The 26160-nt window shown below is 41.7% G+C and overlaps 2 protein-coding genes across 2 annotated transcripts in view; both read left to right on the plus strand.

The window, feature by feature from the left end:
* The window catches only part of ERICH6B (glutamate rich 6B), a 30304-nt gene extending 11529 nt beyond the window's left edge, over window positions 1–18775 (plus strand). Inside the window, exons 8-15 of the mRNA XM_067466249.1 lie at window positions 4979–5092; window positions 7625–7779; window positions 8832–8896; window positions 10057–10181; window positions 10638–10726; window positions 13125–13277; window positions 15385–15613; window positions 18548–18775. Coding sequence (XP_067322350.1) covers window positions 4979–5092; window positions 7625–7779; window positions 8832–8896; window positions 10057–10181; window positions 10638–10726; window positions 13125–13277; window positions 15385–15613; window positions 18548–18775 — 1158 coding nt within the window. The remainder of the gene's footprint in view (window positions 1–4978; window positions 5093–7624; window positions 7780–8831; window positions 8897–10056; window positions 10182–10637; window positions 10727–13124; window positions 13278–15384; window positions 15614–18547) is intronic.
* A 3404-nt stretch (window positions 18776–22179) lies between these two features.
* The window catches only part of CHUK (component of inhibitor of nuclear factor kappa B kinase complex), a 38180-nt gene continuing 34199 nt past the window's right edge, over window positions 22180–26160 (plus strand). Inside the window, exons 1-2 of the mRNA XM_060769331.2 lie at window positions 22180–22383; window positions 23281–23375. Coding sequence (XP_060625314.2) covers window positions 22258–22383; window positions 23281–23375 — 221 coding nt within the window. The 5' untranslated portion in view covers window positions 22180–22257. The remainder of the gene's footprint in view (window positions 22384–23280; window positions 23376–26160) is intronic.

Raw genomic sequence — 26160 nt, forward strand, 5'->3', positions numbered from 1 at the left:
GTCCAACCCCCTGCCAAGAAGCAGGAATATTGCATTCAAATCACCCCTGACAGATGGCCATCCAGCCTCTGCTTAAAAGCTTCCAAAGAGGGAGCCTCCACCACACTCCGGGGCAGAGAGTTCCACTGCTGAACGGCTCTCACAGTCAGGAAGTTCTTCCTAATGTTCAGATGGAATCTCCTCTCTTGTAGTTTGAAGCCATTGTTCCGCGTCCTAGTCTCCAAGGAAGCAGAAAACAAGCTTGCTCCCTCCTCCCTGTGGCTTCCTCTCACATATTTATACATGGCTATCATATCTCCTCTCAGCCTTCTCTTCTTCAGGCTGAACATGCCCAGTTCCCCAAGCCGCTCCTCATAGGGCTTGTTCTCCAGACCCTTGATCATTTTAGTCGCCCTCCTCTGGACACATTCCAGCTTGTCAATATCTCTCTTGAACTGTGGTGCCCAGAATTGGACACAATATTCCAGATGTGGTCTAACTAAAGCAGAATAGAGGGGTAGCATTACTTCCTTAGATCTAGACACTATGCTCCTATTGATGCAGGCCAAAATCCCATTGGCTTTTTTTGCCGCCACATCACATTGTTGGCTCATGTTTAACTTGTTGTCCACGAGGACTCCAAGATCTTTTTCACACGTACTGCTCTCGAGCCAGGCGTCCCCCATTCTGTATCTTTGCATTTCATTTTTTCTGCCAAAGTGGAGTATCTTGCATTTGTCACTGTTGAACTTCATTTTGTTAGTTTTGGCCCATCTCTCTAATCTGTCAAGATCGTTTTGAATTCTGCTCCTGTCCTCTGGACTATTGGCTATCCCTCCCAATTTGGTGTCGTCTGCAAACTTGATGATCATGCCTTCTAGCCCTTCATCTAAGTCATTAATAAAGATGTTGAACAGGACCGGGCCCAGGACGGAACCCTGCGGCACTCCGCTCGTCACTTCTTTCCAAGATGAAGAGGAAGCATTAGTGAGAACTCTCTGTGTTCGTCCACTTAACCAATTACAGATCCACCTCACCGTAGTTTTGCCTAGCCCACATTGGACTAGTTTCCTTGCCAGAAGGTCATGGGGGACCTTGTCGAAGGCCTTACTGAAATCCAGGTACGCTACATCCACGGCATTCCCCGCATCTACCCAGCTTGTAACTCTATCGAAGAAAGAGATCAGATTAGTCTGGCATGACTTGTTTTTGATAAATCCATGTTGACTATTAGCGATGACTGCATTTGTTTCTAAGTGTTTGCAGACCGCTTCCTTAACAATCTTTTCCAAAATCTTGCCCGGTATCGACGTGAGGCTGACCGGACGGTAGTTGTTTGGGTCATCCTTTTTTCCCTTCTTGAAGATTGGGACCACATTGGCCCTCCTCCAATCTGCTGGAACTTCTCCCGTTCTCCAAGAACTCTCAAAGATGGTTGCCAGTGGTTCCGAAATGACTTCCGCTAGTTCCTTCAATACTCTGGGGTGTAGTTGATCTGGCCCTGGGGACTTGAACTCATTAAGAGTGGCCAGGTATTCCTGGACGACTTCTTTCCCAATTTGGGGTTGGATGTCCTCCAATCCCTCATCCACTCCATCTTGCTGAGGTTGAAGACTCTCTTTTTGTGAGAAGACCGAGGCAAAGAAGGCATTAAGTAGTTCTGCCTTTTCCCTATCCCCTGTCAGCATTGCCCCATCTTCTCCGCGAAGAGGTCCTATCGCCTCCTTGTTTTTCCTTTTTCTACTGACATAAGAATAGAAGCCCTTTTTATTGTTTTTAATGTCCCTGGCAAGCCTGAGCTCATTTTGTGCTTTAGCCTTGCGGACCTTTTCCCTACAGGTGTTGGCTAATTGTTTGAATTCTTCTTTGGTGATTTCTCCCTTTTTCCACTTCTTGTGCATGTCTCTTTTGTGTCTTAGCACAGTTAGAAGTTCTTTGGACATCCATTCTGGCTTCTTTGCACTTGTCCTATTTTTTCTCTTTGTTGGCACGGTTTACAATTGCGTCTTGAGTATTTCACTCTTGAGAAATTCCCATCCATCCGTAACTCCCTTGTCTTTTAGTATCTGTGTCCACGGAATGCCGCTCAGCGTTTCCTTCATTTTTTGGAAATCAGCTCTCCTAAAGTCCAAAATGCGGGTTTGACTTGTCTTAGTTTCGGCCTTCCTTTGTACCTCAAATTGCAGGAGCACATGGTCACTTGCCCCTAAGGATCCTACCACTTCGACCGCATCGATCAGGTCCTCCGCATTTGTTAGGATGAGATCAAGAGTAGCCAATCCCCTTGTTGCCTCTTCTACCTTCTGGATCATGAAATTGTCTGCAAGGCAAGCGAGGAATTTGTTGGACCTTGTACTCTTGGCCGAGTTTGTTTTCCAGCAAATATCGGGATAGTTGAAATCGCCCATGACTACTACATCTCTTTTCTGTGCCTGTTTGGTCAACTGTTGGCAGAAGACTTCATCAAGTTCTTCCTCCTGGCTTGGGGGTCTGTAGTAGACGCCTACAACGACATCTTTTTGAGTCCCAGTTCCCTTGATTCTTATCCAGATGATTTCAAGCTGGTTTCCCAGATTGCTGTCTTGAATCTCTTCTGCAGCATAAGAGTTTTTGACATATAAGGCTACTCCGCCTCCTCTCCCCTTTGTTCGGTTTCTGTGAAAGAGGTTATACCCCTCGATATCTACATTCCAGCGATAGGAGTCATCCCACCAGATTTCAGTGATCCCTATGATATCATATTTGTGGTGTTGTGCTAAAAGTTGGAGTTCGTCTTGTTTATTTCCCATGCTCTGTGCATTAGTGTAAAGACATGTGAGCCCCTGGGATCTTCCCTTGAGCTGTTTAATTGGGATTATTGTGCTTTTGGTACTTGGTCCTTGTTGTGTTTGTGCAGCCCTCCGTTTAGCCTTCTGGCGATTCCCAGACATTATGGGTAAAGTAGTGTTCGCAAGGCTGTTGTCCCCCTCCCCCGGTGGACCTAGTTTAAAGTGCGTCTAATGAGGTTTGCAAGTCTGTGAGCAAAAAGGTGTTTTCCTACTTGTGTGAGATGCACCCCATCCCTTGCCAGTAGGCCATCCTCCTGGAAAAGCAGGCCATGGTCGAGGAAGCCAAAGCGTTCCTCCTGACACCATTTTCTAAGCCAGTCATTGACCTGTACTATTTTTCTGGCTCTTGTGGGTCCGTGTCTTACAACAGGGAGGAGGGATGAAAAGACCACCTGTACATTACATTCTTTTAGCTTTGCTCCTAGAGCTCGAAAATCATTTGTGATCTTTTGAAACGTATGCCTTGCAGTATCATTGGTTCCTACATGATTGTTCTCCATATCCTGAAAATATAAATGTATTTGTCTGGAAGTGCTGTTAACACAGCTTTCTAAAATGAAAACTTAAAAGTCACTAAAGGCATTTTTCCAATATGCAGCTGAACACATTTTGTACATTTGGTTTTTTTGTGCAGAGGGCAATGTGAGCTTTAATCAGGAATAAAGCTATTGCCTTTTTAAAAAAATGAGAAATGATCCATTTTCCATGCTGAGGAGCTTTCATCCAGTCGATGCCCTTAAGGGTGCCTTTATTACCACCTCGCTAAAAGCGATACCTATTTCTGCTTTCGTCATGCTAGGTGGGCAGGCGAGCTGGGGATAACAGCGGTTGCTCACCCCAACCCAGGCTCGAACTGGCGACCTTTTGATTGGCAGGATTTTTCTGCAGCACAGTGGTTTAGCCTGCAGTGCTATTCCGGCCCCTAAAAGTTGTAGTGGTTTTGTTTTGTTTTTAATTACTCATCTAAATTCTAACCGCTACCAATACTACTCTACTGCTAAAAAAAACTGCTACAGGTAAAAAAACATAAACACAAAAGCAAAACATACAGGGACACATATTTACACAAGGAACAAAACTAACAAACAACAATAACAACAATAATAATAAACTTTATTTATACCCCGCCACCATCTCCCCATGGGGACTTGGGGAGGCTTACATGAGGCCAAGCCCAACAACACAATACATTAATATAACTAAACACAGCAATAAAATGTAAAAATAAAAATACAATACAGAAACCAATTATAAATAACACATCAACAATATAAAATCACAACATTTAACAGAGATCAAACACTGTAGGCAGGACCAATTTAAATAGGATTAATAATTTAAAACACTGGGTGAGACTGCAGTGTAATATGTCTGGATAGGGGACCTGTAGGTTAAAGTTGTGTTGATTGCACGGTCGGATGAAATAAAGTGCTTCCGAAGGCATTCTTCAAGAATTGGTCAGGTCAAGGGATTATTGTACATTCATTCAGTGAAGGCACACTGGAACAGTCAAGTTTTCAAGCTCTTTCTGAAGACTGCCAGAGTGGGGGCTTGCCTAACCTCTCTGGGGAGCGAGTTCCCGGGTCCGGGGGGCCACAGAGAAGGTCCTCTCCCTCGTCCCCACAAGACACGCCTGCGATGAAGGCAGGAGCAAGAGAAGGGCCTCTCCGGATGATCGAAGAGATCGTGAGGGTTCGTACTAGTCTATGAACCTCGCGCTCACTGTCTGATAGTTCTTCTCCAATTTATGGCCGTAATGCATCAAAATACATATTTATATAATATCTTAGATCATAATCAGGCCATAAGGGTATAGCTGTAGGAGCTCAAAATACAGGAGAAGAAGAAATTTGATAGCAGGAAAACCATACAGAAGACTCAAAATCATGACTAGATGGACATTTTTAGCTTTCTGTAGAAAATGCCCATTAACTTTAATCCCCTGCCCCCAAAGTGCAGTGTGAAGTTTTTGGTATATGAAATCATTAGTTTTGGGGCATCCAAATTTAGCCTTGTTATATTGTACGAGTTCTCGTTATATTGTATTAGTTCTTAACATGTAAATGCCAAAAATAATCCAATTAATTGAAAGATTCATGTGTTCACCAGTGAATAAGTACTTTTAGAAGTGTTTTATAACAACTCTTTGATTTTTTCTTTCTCAATTTGAGGGTCATTCGGTTACTGACCTTTGCCACCTTGGCTGCTGTGAGTTTTGTACCACTCTCCTAAAGCCTTTACCAACACCAGAAGAATTGGAGGAGAGGCCAGAAAAAATGGATAAAGTGTGTATGATCTTTATGAATAATTATAAGCAATTAAGTTTCCAAAAACCGTTACAGGTTCAGGATTAATATTACAGCAGAGTCTCACTTATCCAACCTTCACTCATCCAATGTTCTGTATTATCCAACACAGCCTGCCTCCCACCCGAATCCACAGGTGTTTCAATATATTGCAATGTTTTGGTGCTAATTTAGTAAATCAGTAATTACTCCATAACATTATTGTGTATTTTTCTGTTGATTTGTTGTAAAATATGATGTTTTGGTGCTTAATTGGTAAAATCATAATGTAATAGGCTTTTCCTTAATCCCTCCTTATTATCCAACATTTTTGCTTATCTAACGCTCTGCCAGCCCGTTTATGTTGGATAAGCGAGACTGTACAGTATTGATAAGGAAAAAAGCCCTCTGGTCAGTTAGGGCAGTAACTGAAGAATGGAGTCATGCCAGCTCAACAGACCTCTTCCACATCCGTTGTGGTCTAAATGTCATCTAGAGGAAAGACTATGTGTACTATGTCATTTCCCCGTTGTCTTCACTGAACAGAGAGTTAAACCAACTATGAAACTGGTTGAGGGGCTCTTTCCTTATATTTCTGCTGTTTTCTCAACACCCTAATCAGAGATATGACTCAGAAAAGTGATGCCCCTGCTGTGCTCTACCAACCAATAACAAATATGTGAGGGTTGGGGGAATTAATTTCTTTTCTCTGATCAGAGATAGCAGTGGGATTAATCCATAATAGCCCAGCATGAATCCTACATTTCCACAGATCCTTCATGGGTCAGAGAAGCTGGTTGAAACCTACAAGGCAAGAGGTTGTCTTTCAAAGGGCTAGTAGGCAATGGCATGCGAGATCTCAGGGCCTGGTCTCCTGTTAACCAAAGGACCAAGCATCTCAGGATGAGACGGCTTGCCCCTCACTGATGTGGAAAGCTTTGGAATACCAATTGTGTATTCTCTAGTGTGTCTGTCTCACTAGCTTGTCTTTCTGGCAAACTATGTCCAGCATTGGGACTCATTGAAAGAGCTCAGTATAGGGCAGTGGTTCTCATCCTGTGGGTCCCCAGGTGTTTTGGCTTACAACTCCCAGAAATCCCAGCCAGTTTACCAGCTGTTAGGATTTCTGGGAGTTGAAGACCAAAATATCTGGGGACCCGCAGGTTGAGAACCACTGGGATAGGGAAATACTGAGCTTCTTTAATATTTGCTTCCTCGGGAGTCACTAAACCCAGGATTGCTGCATTGTGGCGATCCCATTTCATTGTTAAGTTTCCTAGTTCTATCAGCTAAATGGTTGAAATGACAGCACAGTTTCTTGATTTACACTGCCTACAAATGTTCTATTTAAAGACAGCTGTGTTAATTTGGATCAGCATATAAATGCATCGTAGAGCACCTTTGCAAGTGAAAGAAAAAAGAATTGATAGCATAAGCTTTTATAAACTTAAGTCTACTTCATCAATACTCAGAGTGCATCTCTTCACTCTGCAACTGATGAAGTTATAAAAACATGTTATCAACTTCTTTCTCTTGGGCCCCATCTACACTGCCATATAATGCAGCTTGGAACTCCCTCTCACAATTCCAAACAAAATGTCTGTTGCGCAGCAGCGAATTTTGCCCAGTGGCCAAAATCCAAATGCAAAAAGACTCACAGGCCAGAGTAAAAAAATGAAACAGAAAATTCTTTACTCTTTACTTAGCAGAGATATAAACTTGCATACAAAAATCAAAAAATGCAAGAAACATACATAGTCCACAAAATAAGGCATCTTCATCTTACAGCAGAATAGAGAGCAAAAATAAACCTTGGATAAATACCGTAGCTATGTCACCATAGCCTCCTTCAGAGTGGCTTCTCCAGCATCCACCAGCTCTCCATTACTCAAACCCACCAACAACCACCTACACCCACACTGTAAAAGCCCATACAGATATACACCATTGGGTGTGGTTCAATCTTGCTGGTTGACCTACTTTCCCAGCTGTATTAGATAATTAACACCACAAGGTTTTTCTTCACACGTACACACACACACATGGTCCTGCAATGGCTTACTGCAACCAAGAACAAATATTGCTTTCCAGATTGCAAAGAACTAACAAATGCATGTGTAAACAAAATTGCAAACCCAGAGGTTATTAAATGGTTAAAAACTCAGTCCTAAATTTCAGTTGGTCATACTCTCCAACATTTCACAGATGAAAATAGAACATATGTGGCCAAGCAACATTAGTGTGTGATCAAGATGACAAAAATTACTGAAGAACACACATGCTAGAAGAAGCTTGCTTTTTCCTTAGGGAAAGCAAGATTCTGCCCTCCTTCCCTCTCCTTCCTCCCAGCAAAACAATTGTGTACTTTGGATTCAGTACCTGTCATAAGAGGAAAGTGGCATAGGGAAGGGAGGGGGGGGGGGCGGACAAACAAGAACATTAAACAAGCAGCTAAGATAGTGTGATGACAGAAGAAGTAATAGCAACAGAAATAGTAGTTCAGTATCCAAACTGAAATATTCTGTTTTGTAGTTTATTTGTTGCAGGACTTACAAGGATGTTTTCCAGTGTGTAATACAGGAGCTTATGGAAAGCAACATCGCAGAAAGTCAGATAGATATCACCCCCCATCATCATATTTCACAAGCACTGATGGACAGCAAGACTAGAAAGCTTCTGAAAGAGGAGTAAGTAGATGGAGATCAACTCTTCTGTTCCCGCAAATTACTCAATCGCTTTTTTCACTAGGCTGTCAAAATAACCCAGTTTTCCTCTACATTATTATTATTATTATTAGCTGCCCTGAGTTCCTCTGCAGAGGTAGAGATAGGACAGGATACAAATGCCCTAAATAAATAAATAAATATTATTGTTATTATCATCATCTTCCCACGTTTCCTCTTCACAAAGGAGACTTAAAGCAGCTCCCCAAGCAGCTTCTCACTAGGACTGCTAAATTACCAGTGATTTTGAAAATCCAAGATACCCATACAGTAATGACTAAAAATAATGGAAAAAACAAACCAACCAGAAACCACCCTGCTAGAATTGTATTTGTAATCCATCAATATTCCTACATTTCCATGCACTCAGAAGATGAATCTATCTTCAGACATCATTTTGAAGATATTCACCATAAAATAAGTATTTCAGCCTCAACAGTCAGAAATTAGTTAGAAGGGATTGGTGTAACTTGTTTTCCCGGTGTTTTCAGAGAGAAGGCCAGTGTAACTTTTGACAGTGTAACTTTTAAGTCCTAGAAATGTAAAGCCAGGAGAGAAGCAGACACCCACAAATCCTCCAATATGGATTTTAGAATTGCTTTCTAAAAGTCAGTGCTACACTGGTATCTATGCCTACTAATAAAAGATTAGCATAAATAAGCACATGCCCACACTACTGGTGTGGTCTATAAGTTAAACAATCACACAAAGTTACTGCGGGGTGGTGGTGGTGGCGGTGGTAAATTCAACTATGTGTTCTCTCCTGAGCCAGTTTCTGGTTCCAGAGATCTGAATGTCCTTCCGGATGTGGTAATGGAAGACAGATAGGGGAAAGAGATTCCAAGAATTAGAGTCTGCTTTGGATGCACACCATTTCTCTGTCCAGTATACACCTTCTTCCCACTGTTTTTTCCAACTTAACACTGTTCATATATGTATGGATTTATGATCCAGAAGACTGTTGTTTGGAGAAAAAATTAGTTTTAACCATTTATTTTGACATATTGCTTTCTTAGGTTACAAGAGCTGGGTTTTGAGAGGTACAGAGAGATATTTGAACAATATATGAAATTTGGCACATGTGAGTATTAAATCTAGCAAAATCCCAAAATCCACACAACAATTTTTGCCACATTCCTTACTACAGGCAGTCTCGAAGTTACAAAGAACTGACTGATAAACAACTCATAGTTACAAATGGGGGCGGGACATCAGGAAATGAGAGAAAGGGAAATTTACCCCTGAAAGACTTATAATGGGAAAAAGGGGTCTCTACTGAGCCCCCGGTGGCGCAGTGGCTTAAAGCACTGAGCTGCTGAGCTTGTTGATCGAAAGGTCGCAGGTTCGATTCCGGGGAGCGGCGTGAGCTTCCGCTGTCAGCCCTAGCTTCTGCCAACCTAGCAGTTCGAAAACATGCAAATGTGAGTAGATCAATAGGTACCGCTCCGGCGGGAAGGTAACGGCGCTCCATGCAGTCATGCCAGCCACATGACCTTGGAGGTGTCTACGGACAACGCTGGCTCTTCGGCTTAGAAATGGAGATGAGCACCACACCCCAGAGTCAGACATGACTGGACTTAATGTCAGGGGACTACCTTTACCTTTTACCTTTACTGAAGCTTTATTGCCAATCCTTGTTTTCACAAGGAGCCAAAATTTTCACAATCCAATTATCATATGGATAGAAAGTGAGGGGAAATCTTCTGAACAGGGGCACAGGTGGCAAAACAAACACCACAGGGGTGTCAGCTCTCCCCTATGCTAGCCAAAGCTTCTATCTATATATCCATCCATCCATCCATCCATCCATCCATCTATCTTTCTATCTATCTATCCATCCATCCCCCCCCCCCTCTATCTATATATATATATAGAGAGAGGCTGGAGTTAACCCTAAAATCTACCTGTTCCAACTTACATACAAATTCAACTTAAGAACAAACCTAAATAAAACCTATCTTATTCATAATTTAGGGACTGCCTTTATTGAAATTCCTCCCAGTTTACTATTCCCTCTAATCTCCATATAGAAAGTTGGAACAAAACAACCCCTCCTGAAGATGCAGGTGAATGAGTAAAGATTGCAGTACGTGTTGCTGTTGAAGTTTAATTTCTCTCTTGCATCAGTTTCCATTTTGGGGAGTTGCGGGGGGGGGGGGGGGAGAGAAAAGAAATTCCTTGCTATAGGTGTTACTTACTAAAATTTCATATTGTTTGATTCATCTTCCAACATTATTTCAGGTGTCAAAATGAAATTCAAATTATCAGACCATCCACCAAAACCCAAAATGCCCCCTAAAAAGCTTCGTCCTTCCCCCAAAGAACTACTGGATATAGACGTGGAATTCAAAGCAGAGCAATTAAAGGTGAGTATATTTTTTATAATGAATTGTGATGCACTTAAATATTGTGATGCTCATGGACTGCCCAGGAACGCTTAATTGAGAACTGTGATGAAACAGTAACAGAATGAACTCTTATCCACTCTTGACTCTTGGAAAGATTTCATCAGCGTTGCCTGATGGGGGGACAAACATCAGTGTTGTGGAAGAAGCAAAGACCTTAATAAGTATTAATAGTAACAACAGCAGCAGCAGCAACTTTTCTTTCAGATTGTCCACTTTTGGGGTATTCATTCAAATTTAACAGCAAAAAATCATAACATTTCTTCAATCCTTCATGGACACTTGTGACAACATTGCAGCCCTCAAGGGGTTCCCAGACCCTAGGTTGAGAATTACTTTTCTGTTTAACACTTGCTCTGTGTCCTGGAAAGACTACTAATGGGCATTTCCCTCTACTTTCTTCTGCTTTCTCCTCAGATTTGCCATACTAACAATCCTGTGAAGAGATACTATCCTAATGGAAGGATATTCTTTCTTTTCTTTCCAGATGGAACAGGCCAAGTTTAATATCCAGCAGTAATTAGGCTTTTAGACAGAGAAGAATTAACAATTAAGTTAGCAATGGATGCATCCCGACTGATTTAAAAGACCCACTGATTTTGTTTCCATTCTTTCTGATTTTAGTTTGGAATACCACAAACATTTTGTTTATCCCAGAATATTTTCTATAGTATCTTTGCATGACTGGAGACTTGTTATACTTGTTCTCCAATTCCAGCATGAAAGTGGACATGGTTACAAAATCTGGAACATTTCGTTCAGTCTTGGTGTTCCCAGATATATGATGACATTGCCTCTATCATATCCATCTATTTTTCCAAGCAAATATATTTTAAAGATAGTTTTAATCACTTTATAATTAAGATTGGTGACATACGTCAGTGTTATTTGTCCAGTTGGTAAAAAGGTGAATGTGGGTCTCTTTCTACTTTTTGGATTACCTGTTATTTACTTGGAGGTTAAGATAATCCGGGGAGGCCCTGCTCTCGATCCCGCCTCCTTCGCAGGCGTGGCTGGTGGTGACAAGAGACAGGGCCTTCTCAGTGGTGACCCCTTGGCTATGGGACTCCCTCCCCAGTGAAATTAGAATAGTTTCCTCCCTCTTGATCTTCAGGAAGAAAGTGAAGACATGGATGTGGGACCAAGCCTTTGAATAGTAATAGTGCAATAAGTAATTATGGAATAGTGCAATTGATGACGGGAATGGCTCCTGGAATATGCCTTTGGATTGCATGGTTTTAATTAACTTATTTTAAGATTGATATGTTTTTATTTATTTGGTTTTAATGTATATGGTTGGTTTTATTTCATATATATATATATATATAGAGAGAGAGAGAGAGAGAGAGAGAGAGAGAGAGAGAGAGCATTGAATTGTGCTTTCTGTTGTGAGCCACCTTGAGTCCCCTTCGGGGTGAGAAGGGCAGGATATAAAGGCAGTAAATAAATCAATAAAATAGATAAATTATTTACTCCTACTATTCATGAATGCTATAGTTCTGTCTTAATTCTACAATGTCTTGAAAGCTTGAAGTCTCTTCTTGTGCCTTTTACTATTACAGATAGTACAGCATGGCCATTATGGGGTAAATATGCATTTGGTTTTATAAATGTTGGAATGGTAATTTACACAGTTTAAACCTGTTGAGGAAACATCATATTTTTATTTTTGATAAATAAGAGATTGCTCACTGGAGCAGCGTACAGGAAGCATACAACCCTTGCTACGTTAGCTCCACTGGCTGCCAGTGTTGCATCCAAGCACAATTCAAAATGCCGGCTTTAGTCTATAAATCCCTAAACGGTTTTGGTCCAGCTTACCTGTCCGAACGTATCTCCCTCTATGACCCGCCTTGGAGGTTAAGATAATTGGGGGAGGTCCTGTTCTTGGTCCCGCCCCCCTCGTAGGTGTGACTGGTGGGGACGAGAGACAGGACGTTTTCAGTGGTGGCCGCTCACCTATGAACCTCCCCCCCCCCCCCCCCGGGTGAAATTAGATCTGCCCCATCCCACTGACCTTCCAGAAAAAACTGAAAACATGGCACTGGGATCAGGCATTCAGCCAGTAACAGGAGTAGTGCAATATTAGACTACAAATTAATACAATGGTGACTTGGACCAGCTCTGGAATATGATTTGGATCACACAATTTTAATTGATGTTTTAATGCTATGTTTTTCATGGGTTTGGTTTTAAAGTTTTTATTTATTTACCAATGTATTAATATATGGCATTTAATTGTTTTCTTTGTAAAGTTGCCCCGAGTACTCTTCGGGGTTGAGTAGGGTGGGATATAAATGTGGTAAATAAATAAATAACAAACAAACATTTAATTTTAAAAGAAATCCTTGCTATTTTGGTGTAGTGGATCTCACATTTAACTACCATATATTGGAACAGAAAGTATATACTGTAATTCCATTTTAACTAAGGATAGTGAAAGTAATTTAAAGATTTTATATACATCTTTGTTTTATTCTATCGCTACAATTTTCTCATTTATAACTCTATCACTGTAATCCAGTAAAAAATATTTATCTAATTTTTTGCAAAGTTGGTATAAATTCTGACACATTAGCCTTGTTTCATTAAAAAAAAACCAGGGTGGAAATGTTCTCTCACCTTCATAAGCATGAGACAGCACTCCTTCCAGCCTCCTTTAATAAAGCAATATGTGAATAACAATCAACACATTACTCTTTCAAATTTTATAATAAGCATTAACACTAATAAGTTAAATGTTTCAATTCATACTAAATTTAAATAATTATTAATGCAGTTGTTTAAAGTGATAATTTCTGAGTCCTGTATCTATAAAGAATGAGGAATCATTGTGTAGTTAATATAATATTAAGATGAATTACAGCTCTTAAGATGTTTTTCCTTTCCTTAACTTTTTATCAGCTACCCCTCAGGTAATATTGCTATCCTTATAATCTATGTAAAAGGTAGTCAGTTCACATACATCGTTCTTCATGACAGCAGTTCACATGAAGTTCTGGCATTCTTCGCAAATCAGGGTTATGCAACATGTTACCGTCAAAAAGGAACAATCTGGTAAGTAGCAAGTTAGCCTTCAAAAATTCCTTCCAAATGGAATTGGAGTAAATAGCTTTTTAATAATTACAATATCTTGTTGGTTTTTAAAAACTTTATTGAAATGTATTTACTTTTACTTGAGATTATCTAAAATCGCGTGTGCACAATTTTCCTGACACGAAGATGATCAAAGCTTATTTAAGTTACTCAGAACAAGATGAATTATTTCTTTTTATCACACATAAAACATACATACAGATAGTCCCCATTTTACAAACAGGATAGATTCTGTAGCTTTGTTATTAAGTTGAATTTGTTTATAAGTTGGAACAAGTACATTTTAAGTGTCACTCTGGCTATATTACGTGTGTGTGTGTAAGCTTTGGATAGCATAGGAAAGAATGTTTGCTTGGTTGTCTGTGTCCCTGTTCAGATTTCTCCTCCCTTTCTATCCCTATGAGAACTGGATTGTGCAAAACTTAGCTCCTTGTGGAAACAAGAATTGGTGATAAAGCTTCAATGGATACACCTTTTCCCCATGATATCTCTTTCAGGAGTGAATTTCCCTTCCTAGGGGGCAGATTTCTCTCACTTCCTGAAGACTGTCTCCCAAGTCCTCATTCATTTGAAAGGAGAGTCAGTTGTGTGTCATCAGCATGCTGATGATATTGAACCCCCAAATTCCAGATGGCCTCTGAGTAGCTTTATGTAAATATCAAATATCATGAGGGACAAAGCCAAGCCCTGAGGAACACCACATGATAATGGCCAGGGTGTCAACCCCAGCACTATCTTCTGAGTCCACTCCTCCAAGAAAGACCAGAATGTGTCTAAAATAGTATCCCAAGTCCCGTCTCAGAGGGGCAACCCAGAAGGATACTATGATTAAAATGGTATTGAAAGCCACTGAAAAGTCCAGCAAAAGCATCAAGGACAAACTCCTGCAGCATAGCTCCCTGCATAGATCATCTCCAATATAACTAAAGCTGTCTCTGCCTCATAGTCAGGCTCGAATCTAGATCTGAAATGGATCTAGATAATCTGTTTCTATGAATGCCTGGAGCTGGAAAGTCATCACGTGCTCTGGTACATTGCCCCAAAGAGGGATATTGAGATTGGCCAACAGTTCTCCAGGATAGTAGGATCCAGGGAGGGTTTTTTGCAATAGTGGTGTCACGATAGCCTTTTTAAGACAAGGTAGAAACATGCCTAGCTGTAGTGAGAGGTTACCCTGCCCCAGCTTCAGCCAGCCACATCTCTAATAATACAAGCTAGAAGAGCATATTCATTCCAAATCAGGTCCTGAATCCAGGATGTTTTCTGACTTTGCCTTAAGAAACAACATTTTCAGCCCAGGAAATCTCTTGCCAAGGTTATCCAGACTCTTTGGGTTGGGGGGCAGTTTAGGGGAAACCAACATTAATGGAAACTTTTTTGCTTTGCTGATAACACTGTCTCTCCACAGTACATCTCCCTCTGTCTATTGATGTTGCAATGGCTTCTTCCTTGGCAGCTCCTCTTTCCATCTACTCTAAATGCTCCGTACATTTTTAAGCATCCAAACTCAGAAGTAGTGCCTGAGATAAACTGGGAGCTAAAATGCTTGCTAAGACCCTTCCCTTATTTCCCCCAAGGTGGAATCGAAGATAGACAGACAACTAGAAAATAATGTGCATATAATTGTTTATGCGAATAGTCACTGCACTTCTTACTTTAGTAGAAAATTTCTATTTCTTGAAACAAGTTTATTATTTTGTTTTTGCTGATGCCTCTCATGAGTTGTAAAATAATCTCCTTAAAGACTGAATAGCACGTACAACCAGCGAAGTCATTCCTACTTTTATCTAACCAGATGCTATTTTGATTTCTTTCTGTATTCTTCTATCATTGGATTCTTCTGCCAAAGAATATGTTCTAGTTTGCCTACAATTGAGCTTGGTAGCCCAGTTTCAGTTCTTGTAAATTGTAAGCTATGTTACGAGAAGTGAGGGACTGATGAGTTAACTTGAGTGACTGGTGTGTTTTGAGGTGATTATGGCTGGGAATTTTGATGCCCTATTTGTTTTTTCTTACCAGAAACATAAAAGTTGCTATCAATCTGAATTAATTTGGTTTCTTTGAACAGGGTAAATCTGAACCTTTGTACTGGATCCTACTTTGATGACAAGGGAACCAGACAGAAACATTGGAACTGGTGGGACACTAGCTGTCATATTCATGCACCTCCTTTCCAGCCTATTAGCATTTCGCTGAACACTTACATCCAGGTTAAAATGGAAGCCCAGGATCAGATCTTCCTAACATTTACTCACCTTCATCACTGCATCCAACTAAATGTTGGTGCAAGATTAAAAGTAAGTGCCTATGATAATCTTCTCTACATGTATGGAATGGGAATCTGCGTTTTCAACTCTCTCTGTTGGGAAGATATGGATGATAATGGAATTTTGACAACTTTTGAGAAGATGCTTACAAATGGAAACCCAAGGCAGAAAGTCAGCCTTATGTGCCTTTCAAATTTCTTACCTTAGTAGTTCAGTGTCTGATGTAACAGCCTGGAAAGTAATGTTTTTCACTTCCATTACAGGCAGTCCCCAATTTACAAACAAGATAGGTTCTGTATAGTTTGTTCTTAAGTTGAATTTGTGAGAAAATTTCAGTTGAGACTTCTTTCCCCCATAACTTTTCAGGAGAGAATTTCTCTTCCGGGAAGCATATTTCTTTCACTTCCAGTTCTTAACTATGAGTCATTTGTAAGTTTGATGTTTGTAATTCGGGAACTGCCTGTATCCTATGAGATTCAAAATTCCACAAAGAAAGACCCAGTCTATACACTGAGCAGAATTAAACAGTAAGCCATTGGAGACAGAAAAAACACCCTGTATTTTAATTTTCATGTATTTTACATTGGTCACGTTAGGTATGTGTGCCATGTTTGGTCCAGATGCATTGTTGGTAGTATTAATATGGCCCTCTGGATGCAGGTGGACTCCCATTATCCATTGCCATCTCCCTGCCAAACCCTGCCAGTATTTTATGTTGGTGAGGATGAGTATGTGTGCCAAGTTTGGTCCTGCTCCACTGTTGTTGGGATTCACACGGCTCTCTGGATGTGGCTATGCTAAAGCTCCCATTATCCTCTATCAGTCTGTCCCAAACTCCACCAGTCTTTTTTGTTGGGTCATGAAGGGTATGTATACCTAGTTTGGTCTAGATCTATCAAGCCATGTAGGAACCTTTGTGAATCAAACATACATACATACATATATACATACATACAAGTATATGTTGACAGATTGATAGATAAAAAAGTAAATAGGATGAATGCAGCTCCTATTTAATGCTAGTGGTTTAAATGGGAATACTTTTGCAAGACTATTTGTACTTCTAACAACAAGCTAAAATTGTAATTAAGATCCTTTGTGAATGTTCACTGTTTTTCGAAATTAATCCTATGTGGTTGGAAATAAGTACTACAGAGATTAATGCAATCTCTTTTGAATACAACTAGTGAAAATAAAGAGTGGATTTATAGGTATTTCCTGGGACCATGCTTAGAAAAGAACTCTTTCTTTTAAAATCCATTTCTACCTATATATATATATATATATATAAAATCCAAAAGGGCGTCCTTAGGGGCCACAAAACACGAAACCCCCCGGACGAAAACTCACCAAACCTGCCGTACACATACCTCAAACCACAAGGTATGCACTACACTCATCACAATTCAAAACAACATTACAACAAACTCACAATCACAGAAACAAACAGAGCATGTGCAGAGGCGTCCCGGCGCGAGCCGCCCGGCGCGCGCACATGGCCGGACCACACCCCCTTTGCAGAAGCCCCGCCCCTCCCTTCGCCACCCCGCCCTACCCGCCCATACGCCATCCTTCCCTCCTCCCCCTCCGCCGCCCACGCCCACTCCGAGAAAGCCACGCCCCCACCCTCCGCCGCCCCGTCCCTACACGCCCATACACCATCCTTCCCTCCTCCCCCTCCCCTGCCCCCTCTGAGACAGCCATGTCCCCACCCTCCGCCACCCCGCCCCTACCCGCCCATACGCCATCCTTCTCTCCTCCCCCTCCTCCTCCCCCGCCCCCTCCGAGACAGCCACGTCCCCACCCTCTGCCGCCCCGCCCCTACCCGCCCATACGCCATCCTTCCCTCCTCCCCCTCCTCCTCCCCTGCCCACGCCCCCACCGAGACAGCCACGTCCCCACCCTCCGCTGCCCCGGCCCTACCCGCCCATACGTCATCCTTCCCTCCTCCCCCTCCTCCTCCGCCGGTCACGCCCCTTCCCAGGAAACTACGCCCCTCCAATCCCTGCCCTGTCCCTTCCCGCCCTGACCCAATCCATCCCTCCTCCCCATCCATCTCCACCGCCGCCATCTTCTCCAAGGGGAGGGAAGAAAGGTAGGAAAGAAAGAAGAAAGAGAGAGTAGGAGCATGGGAAACAAGGGAGAAAGGAAGGAAGGAAGAAGAAAGGAGCGGAAGGGAAGGTGTAGGAACGAAGGAAGAAAGGACGGAAGAAAAGGCAAGGGAGGAAAGAAAGCAAATGAAGAAGAGAAAGGGAGGGAAGGAAAGAAAGAAAGAAAAGGAAGTATGGAACTACAGAGCGAAGGAAGGAAGGAAAGAGAAAGAAGAAAGGAGACAAAGAGGAAGGAAAAAAGGGAGGAGGAAGGAAAGAGGTACAGAAGGAAGGAGGAGAGAAGGAAAGAAAAAAGGGAAGCGAGGAAAGACGCAGCAAAGGAAAAAGAGAAAGAAGGAGAGAAAGACGCAGGGAAGAAAAGAAATAAGGAGAAGGAAGGATGAAAGCAAACAGCTAAGGAAGGAAGTAACCAGGTAGAGAAGGAAGAAAGGAAAGAAGAAAACGGAATGAAGGAAGGAGTGAAAGAAGCAGAGAAAGAGGGAGAGAAGGCTGGCCACAGCAACGCGTGGCAGGAAAAGCTAGTAGTCTATGAAGAAAAACATAAACTACATTTGGGGACTCTGATCACTCACACACATATTTCTATATCTTTGAAGGAAAAATACACATGTATAATGAACATTCCTTCAGCTTTTCATCAGTATGTACCAAATTGCATCTATCTCTGGCCACAGTTCTGGATTCTGCATTTCATTATTATAATATCTGAGCTCATATATCAATCCAGGAGTGTTTCCAGATTGTTAATATATAATATATGAAGCAGAATTTCTATATGTGAAAATTTTAGTGAAAATGATTAACTTGGTTAAAATAATGATGAAACATTAACACTTGTCTGTGACTTTTGCAGTTGAAAGATCCAAACATGCTTCCATTACTTAAACATCGTGAAACTGTGAGAGAACGAAGCAAGATTCTGAAGATCAGAGAGCTCTTAACAAACTGCCAGAAAATACTGAAAACACTGCACACTGTTCCACCTGAAGAAATTGATGACCTGTGTCAAGTCGTAACAGAACTGCGTGGCCTAGCCCACCAGCGACATAAAAAGACGGTTAGATTTAAACAAAAAAAATGAGGCACAAATCTGTTGAATAAAGAAAAGAAAAAGTCTCCTTTGGTGTGCAGCCTTTCAAGTAAACAAACTTGATGACTGCTCTGTATTCCACTGGGTCCATTATCAAACCTCACATCATTTCAGCACCTGTCAAATCAAGATTTTTCTCAGTTCCGAGTTGTAAATTGGCACGTAACCTATAGAGACTGATATCATTACACATGTGCAGTTTCAGCATCCTGTGATAAATAGAAGTGGGTCAGAGGAAATCTTTAATGCATGCTCATATCAGAATAATTAATATTCATTTATTTATTTATTATTTATTTCGAGGTTTTATATACCGACCCTCTCACCTTCAAAGAGGGATTCGGACCGGTTCACAACATGTGTTAACATACAAAGAATATACAATAACAACACAATGCCACTTCATTACACGGTTAAAATATCAGCACTATACATGTTAAAACATTATCATCACAGTTAAAAGAGCCAAATCATCCGACACCATCACAATACCATTCATCATCCTCCTTTCATGTGGGCAAAGAATTAAATCAGTTGTCAAATGCCGCGTTCCACAACCAGGTCTTTGTTAGTTTCCTAAACGTCATGAGGGAGGGGGCAGTTCTGATCTCTAATGGCAGGGAGTTCCAGAGTCGAGGGGCCACCATCGAGAAGGCCCTGTCCCTCGTCCCCACCAGCCGTGCCTGTGAAGGTGGAGGGACTGAGAGCAGGGCCCCTCCAGATGATCTTAGTGGTCTTGATGGTTCGTAGGGGAGAATACATTTGGAGAGTATTCAGTATGAATATATGTCCCATGGGTGGTGGATGCATGTAGAGAGGTATAAAAATATATGCTGAATTGTTTAACTGATTTATTGTATTTATTTATTGTGTGAGAGAGACTGGATGCTAAAATGCTTTTTAAAATCTATGGGCCCCTCTTCTTTCCTTGTTCTTTCCCCCCAAGGTGGAATACAAGATCGGTAGCACACTATAAAAAAGTTGGCACCTAATAACGTTCATGTATATGATTATCTGCGTATTTGTTCTAGTAGTATTCTCTCCTGATTTTTCACCTGCATCTGTGGCAGGCATTCTCCAAAGGTTTGCTCAAAGGTCTGTGGAAATGAGGCATGTGGGGTGTACATATATCTGTGTAATGTCCAGGGTGGGAGAAAGAACTCTTGTCGTTTGAGCCAAGTATGAATGTTGCAATTGTCCACCTTGATTAGCATCGAAACGCCTTGCAGCTGTAATCTTGATTAGCAATTGGGTAGCCTTGCAGCTGAAAAGCCTGGCTATTGTTGCCTGGGAGCATTCTTTGTTTGGGAGGTGTTAACTGGCACTTGATTGTTGGCTGGCTGAAATTCCCGTTTCTGAGTGTTGTTCTTTATTTGCTGACTTGATTCTGGTATTTAGGAATACCAGTAGCCAGATTTTGTTCATTTTTATGTTTTTCTCCTTTCAGTTGAAATTGTCCACATACTTGTGGATTTCAATGGCTTCTCTGTATAGTCTGATTATGGTGGTTGTCAGAGTGGTCCAACATTTCTGTGTTTTCACATAATATTCTGTGCCCAGCTTGGTTTATCATGTGTTCTGCTATGATTGATTTCTCTTACTGAAGTAGTCTGCAGTGCCTTTCATGTTCCTTGATTCGTGTTTGGGCAATGCTGCATTTGGTGGTCCCTCTGTAGACATGTCCACAGCTGCATGGTATCCGGTAGACTCCTGCAGAGGTGAGAGGATCCCTTTTGTCCTTTACTGAACATAGCTTTTGTTGGATTTTCTTGGAAGGGCCTATAGATTGATTGGAAGTTATGTTTCTTCATTAATTTCCCTATGCAGTCAGTGGTTCCCTTGATGTATGGTAAGAATATTTTTATATTTTTCCTAGGTGGACTTTATTCTCAAGCTGGTGCCCCCCCCCCCCCAGAACTTTTCCCCCAGGGAGATTAGAGTAACACCCACCCTGTCCACCTTCCGAAAATACCCGAAAACTTTGATGTTGCAATGTGCCTTTGACTAACCGGTTCATCTATTGACTAGGCCCCTCTAGCTCTAACTTATTGTCCGGCTTTGTAGCACTTTATTACTCGCCCCTACAGCTCTGTTGCATTAGCCCTTGCTAGTGCCCTCCTAGATCTGAACACGCCCATTCTTCTCAGCTACTGCTTGATGGTTATTGATGTTCTTATGTTTTCATGATGTTTGTTGTTAGGTTTCATTGTTTTAATTATTTACATTTATTTATCATATCAGAAGTGAACCGAGGGTACAGTTGTAATGTATTTAAAAACACAAACAAAATTTAATTATTGAAATTCAATGTATTTTAATTGTGCTATATCTTAACTTCTGTTTTTGCTGGGCCTGGTCCCCATGGAAGCCACCTAGAATCCCTTTGGGGAGATGGTGGCGGGATATAAGAATAAAATTATTATTATTATTATTATTATTTGCTAATCAAGGTATCCAATTGCAACAGTCACACTTGCTTCAAAAAAACAACAAGTGTTCTTTCTCCCACCCTGGACATTCCTCAGCAGAGGCGGCCCTAGGTAATTTTCAACGGTAAGCAAACAGTATTTTGGTGCCCCCCCCCCCCACCAACCAATCATTGATATATATTTTCTGTTCGTCATGGGAGTTCTGTGTGCCATATATGGTTCAATTCCATCATTGGTGGAGTTCAGAATGCTCTTTAATTTTAGGTGAACTATACATCCCAGTAACTTGCATTTGTCAAGGTCTATTTTCCCCAAGAGCGCCTCAAGAGTGCCCCTGGGCAAAATCAACTATACTGCAAATGCTTACTTTGCGTGATGGGTTGAGCCGCCCCTGTTCCTCAGATATATAAAGCTCACTTGCCTAGTTTCCAACAGACCTCACAACTGGGTTGTCGTAGGTTATTTCGGGCTATATGGCCATGTTCTTGAAGCATTCTCTCCTGACGTTTCGCTTGCATCTATGGCAAGCATCCTCAGAGGTTGTGAGGTCGTAACCTCTGAGGATGCTTGCCATAGATGCAGGCGAAACGTCAGGAGAGAGTGCTTCTAGAACATAGCTATATAGCTCGAAATAACCTACAACAACCCAGTGACTCTAGACATGAAAGCCTTCGACAATACACAGACCTCACAGGATGCCTGCTACAGATGTGGGCGAAGAGTCAGGAGACAGTGCTGCTGGAACATGGCCAGACAGCCTGGAAAACTCGCAGCAACCTAATGCTTCCGGCCTATCTTGTTCCTGTCTTAAGGGTTGCTTGTATATTCTCCAGCCATTCCCACCTGCCTTCCAGAATCAAGAAACTCAATACCGATTGCGCAAGGGCTGTCTACCTTCTCTCCCTCTCTCTGCGCGCATCTCCCGGAAGGGGAAGAGCCCACACCCTGAGGCCACTTCCGCTCCCGTCCCAGGTCTCGCGAGAGCTGGCTGGCTGGCTGCCCTGGGGATCCGCGGCTGGCCCAGGCAGGCGGGCGGGGGGGCGGATGGAGGGTCTGCCGGCGGGGCCGGGGCGCGGGGGCCCTCCGGGAATGGCGGCCTGCGAGCCCTGGGAGGTGCGGGAGCGGCTCGGCACCGGCGGCTTCGGCAACGTCTCCCTCTACCAGCACCGGGTGGGTCGCCGGGGTCGCAAACTTGGCGGGGGTTTCGCCCTTGGGTTGTGGTCATTGGAGGACGGGGCTCCTCAGCCTTTGACTGACTTGAGGGCCCTGCTCCTGGCTTGTGCCATGAGTGCTGGGTTTGGTGGGGAAGGAGGGAGGAAAAAGGAAAGAAAGGACACATTCCAGCTTGACAATATCTCTCTTCTGGGCACCACAATTGAAGGGAGATGTTGACAAGCTGGAATATGTTGAGAATAGGGCGACTAAAATGATTAAGGGTCTGGAGAACAAGCCCTATGAGGAGCGGCTGAAAGAGCTGAGCATGTCTAGCCTGAAGGCCGAGAGGAGACATTATAGCCATGTATAAAGGTGTGAGAGGAAGTCATAGGGAGGAGGGAGCAAGCGAGACTAGGATGCGGAACAATGGCTTCAAACTACAAGAAAGGAAATTCCACCTGAGCACTAGGAAGAACTTCCTGACTGTGAGAGCTGTTCACCAGTGGAACTCTCTGCCCCGCAGTGTGGTGGAGACCTCCTTTGGAAGCTTTTAAACAGAGGCTGGATGGCCATCTGTTGGGGGTGCTTTGAATGCAGTTTTCCTGCTTCTTGGCAGGGGGTTGGACTGGATGGCCCATGAGGTCTCTTCCAACTCTATGATTCTAAGGGAAGGCGGTGCAGCGATGGCAAAGGGGAAGCAGAAGACGGTAAATGCTTCTTCTCTGGGTTGATGAGGCCGTGGACAGGGATGTCACCCTGGCAGAGAGTGAGTACTTCATCACACTAGAGAACGAATCCACTTTAAATCCAGTTTCTGCCTCCTGCAGAATTCTGGGGTTTGTGGTTCAGGGAGGCTGTTAAAGGCAGTGATTTTTGTGGTGATCTGTTTTAATTCTTTCTTCTGCAAGACAGGATTTAGGTACAAAGTTAGCAATCAAGTCTTGTCGTCTGGAACTAAGTGTGAAAAACAAAGATCGGTGGTGCCATGAAATCCAGATCATGAAGAAGTAAGTTCTCACTTTGTTTTTCCAACACATTTTTGTTTATGTCTATGTGGCTGGCATGCCCTTTTATTAGTCCCAACTACATGCTGATGGTGGTGGTGATAATGCTGATAATGAGACTCATTATCAGCCATTCAGTCAGTTGTTGAATGATGAGCCGATGCATTGGTAAATCGAATTAATTCAGTGAATCAACTAATCAGCACAAGTGGGGGGGGGGGGGCTATTTAGACAGATACCAATTGTACAAGTTTGATTTCATTTAGAAATGTGTTAACCAAAATGGAACAATATTATACAATTTTGAAAAATACTTCTATATATACACCTTACTTCTATATACACCATCTGAATAAATTACAATATACATATTTTAAAATAAATTTTCTTAAGATGTTTCAAGAACATTGCCCCCCAAATATATATATATATATTATACGCACACATATACACACACACACTAAAATATAATAAAGGGGAAATGTAAGAGCTGTTTTTAAAATTGCTTCCAGCACAATGAAGTGCATTTTATTTTTTTCTTGAAGTTTTTAATCAAACTGTTTTCTGTGTTAGTAGAAAACCAATATCGCTGGAGGTGAAAACAAAAGTCTGTTTAGGTATACAGTAGATCTCCGTATTTGTTGCTTCAAAAAGTATACATGTATGTACTGAAATGGAATAATATATGAGGTATATATAATATATAACTTGTATATATAATATATACAAGTTCATAAATACTTTTAAGAACCATTACTCAACTCATAACTTCTGTCATAAGAATTGGCTGGTACAGAAACATTGGGTGAAAAAAGTGATAGTTACGTAAAGGGTGCACTTTACACCATCACTCTCACCTTGGATTCACATTGTACAGGTGCACTTGTGCCTGCATGATTTGCAGAGAGGATGTGGCGAAGGCAGAAGACTGTTTGCACTGTTTTTGGCACAACTATAAGAATGCCTTGTCATGTAAATGCATGTCACGCTGTTGACATACTGTTGTTCACGGCCAGCCCCATGAGTGACCTCTAGTCACCCTTTTATGAATTCAAGTCTTACAGATTGATAGTGTTTCATGATCTACACAATCAGAAATTTTGCTATAATTTGGAAAGCAGATGCTGAAATTCTTTGGTGTATGCCATTATCTAACATGTTTACAATGTGATCCCTGATGCCTCTGTTCAGGGGAGCCTTTTCTAGGCAAGAACATTCCAGAAAATCTTCACATTTATCTGTGGTCCACATATCTGACACTCAGTCCTCTTTACCAACAGGCCAGAGGCTCCATCATGTGATGAGACAGCATATTCAACTATTCTAACCATCAGGAAATTCCTCCATATTTAGGTGGAATTTCAATTCCCCTCCAATTTCAATCCATTGCTCTATGCCGTAGTCTCTAGAGCAGTTGAAAACGAGCTTGATCTCTCCCAGTATGGACATCCTTTCAAAAATGCTAACGTTCTGATCTTGTCCTCTGAAGTATTAGGTATCCATCCTAATTTGGTTGGAAGACAAACTTTGCCAAGAACATCAGGTCCAACAAGTTTCTCACTTGCCTTGCAGACAGCGTCATGGTCCAAAAGGTGGAAGAAGCAACAAGGGAATCAGTTATTTTAGATTTGATCCTAACCAACAGTGATGACAGGGTAAATGGGATAGAGATAGTGGATTCCTTAAGTGGGAGTAACCATGTTCTTCTAGAGTTTGTTATACAGCAGAAAGGGGGAATGAAGCATGGTTAACATGCATTCTAGACTTTAAGAAAGCTGACTTCAGTAAACTGTAGAAGAAAACCAAGTGCAAGTCCATGGTTAGGAATACTGAAAGAGAACGGCGTTCCCCCCCAGCCACCAATGGCTCGTCTTTGCTTTGCACCACAGTTTTTAAGGGAAAACCCGATCTATACCAGAACCTTGTTTTTCCAAGTGGTCTTGTCATCAGTTTCCATTCCAGGTCCTGATAGAATTCAGCTTTCCCCTTTGTCAACCAAATTTGTATTCTTGGCTAGAGCTTGATAGATTTGTATTTTCCTCAGATATCTTTTAAATCTAATTATAACATCTCTCATCAAGCTCATAGTGGGTGGTGATCTAAATATTCTTCCACATTTTCTCCATGTCACCTTGTGATATCAAGATAACTGAACATATTTCTCTGCTAAGAACGTTTCTAGGAGGTTATTCTGATATTCCTCCTCCTCAAAGTTAGAATCAAATATTAAGCCATCTGTCATAATTTTGTTGGTCTTTCAACATATATTCTAGCTGTTTGCTCACTTTTTACATATTGTTTAGCTTTTTCATGCATTAGGTTTAGTTCTAAAGCTTCTCCAGCAATATCTGCTATCTGAGCAGTGATTTTCTTCATCTGTTTTTTGGAATGGTCTCATCTTTCTTGCAAGGTTGGCTTGGAATTACTGTTTTAGATAGTCCATTATTTCCTAATTTCTCTCATCTCTAGTTTTGTTGTATCACATTTTCCTCTCACCAGGTTTGGTCTTGCCTTCCCTGGCTTTTACTTCAATCTCATCTGTGAAATCGCTTTCATTCTCCATATTTGTCTGCTTTCTCCTGTGTTTTGTTGATAATTTCTTATTTATTGACATTTTTGCTTATTTTTGCCCTCATAACGTTGATAATGATAATAATAATAATAATAATAATAATAATAACATCAACAACTTTATTTTTGTACCCCACCTCCATCTCCCCGAAGGGACTCGGGGCAGCTTACTTGGGGACAAGCCCGATCAACATAGTTAAAATATCAACATAGTTAA

This window comes from Anolis sagrei, chromosome 3, assembly GCF_037176765.1.
Source record: "Anolis sagrei isolate rAnoSag1 chromosome 3, rAnoSag1.mat, whole genome shotgun sequence".
Classification (NCBI taxonomy): domain Eukaryota; kingdom Metazoa; phylum Chordata; class Lepidosauria; order Squamata; family Dactyloidae; genus Anolis; species Anolis sagrei.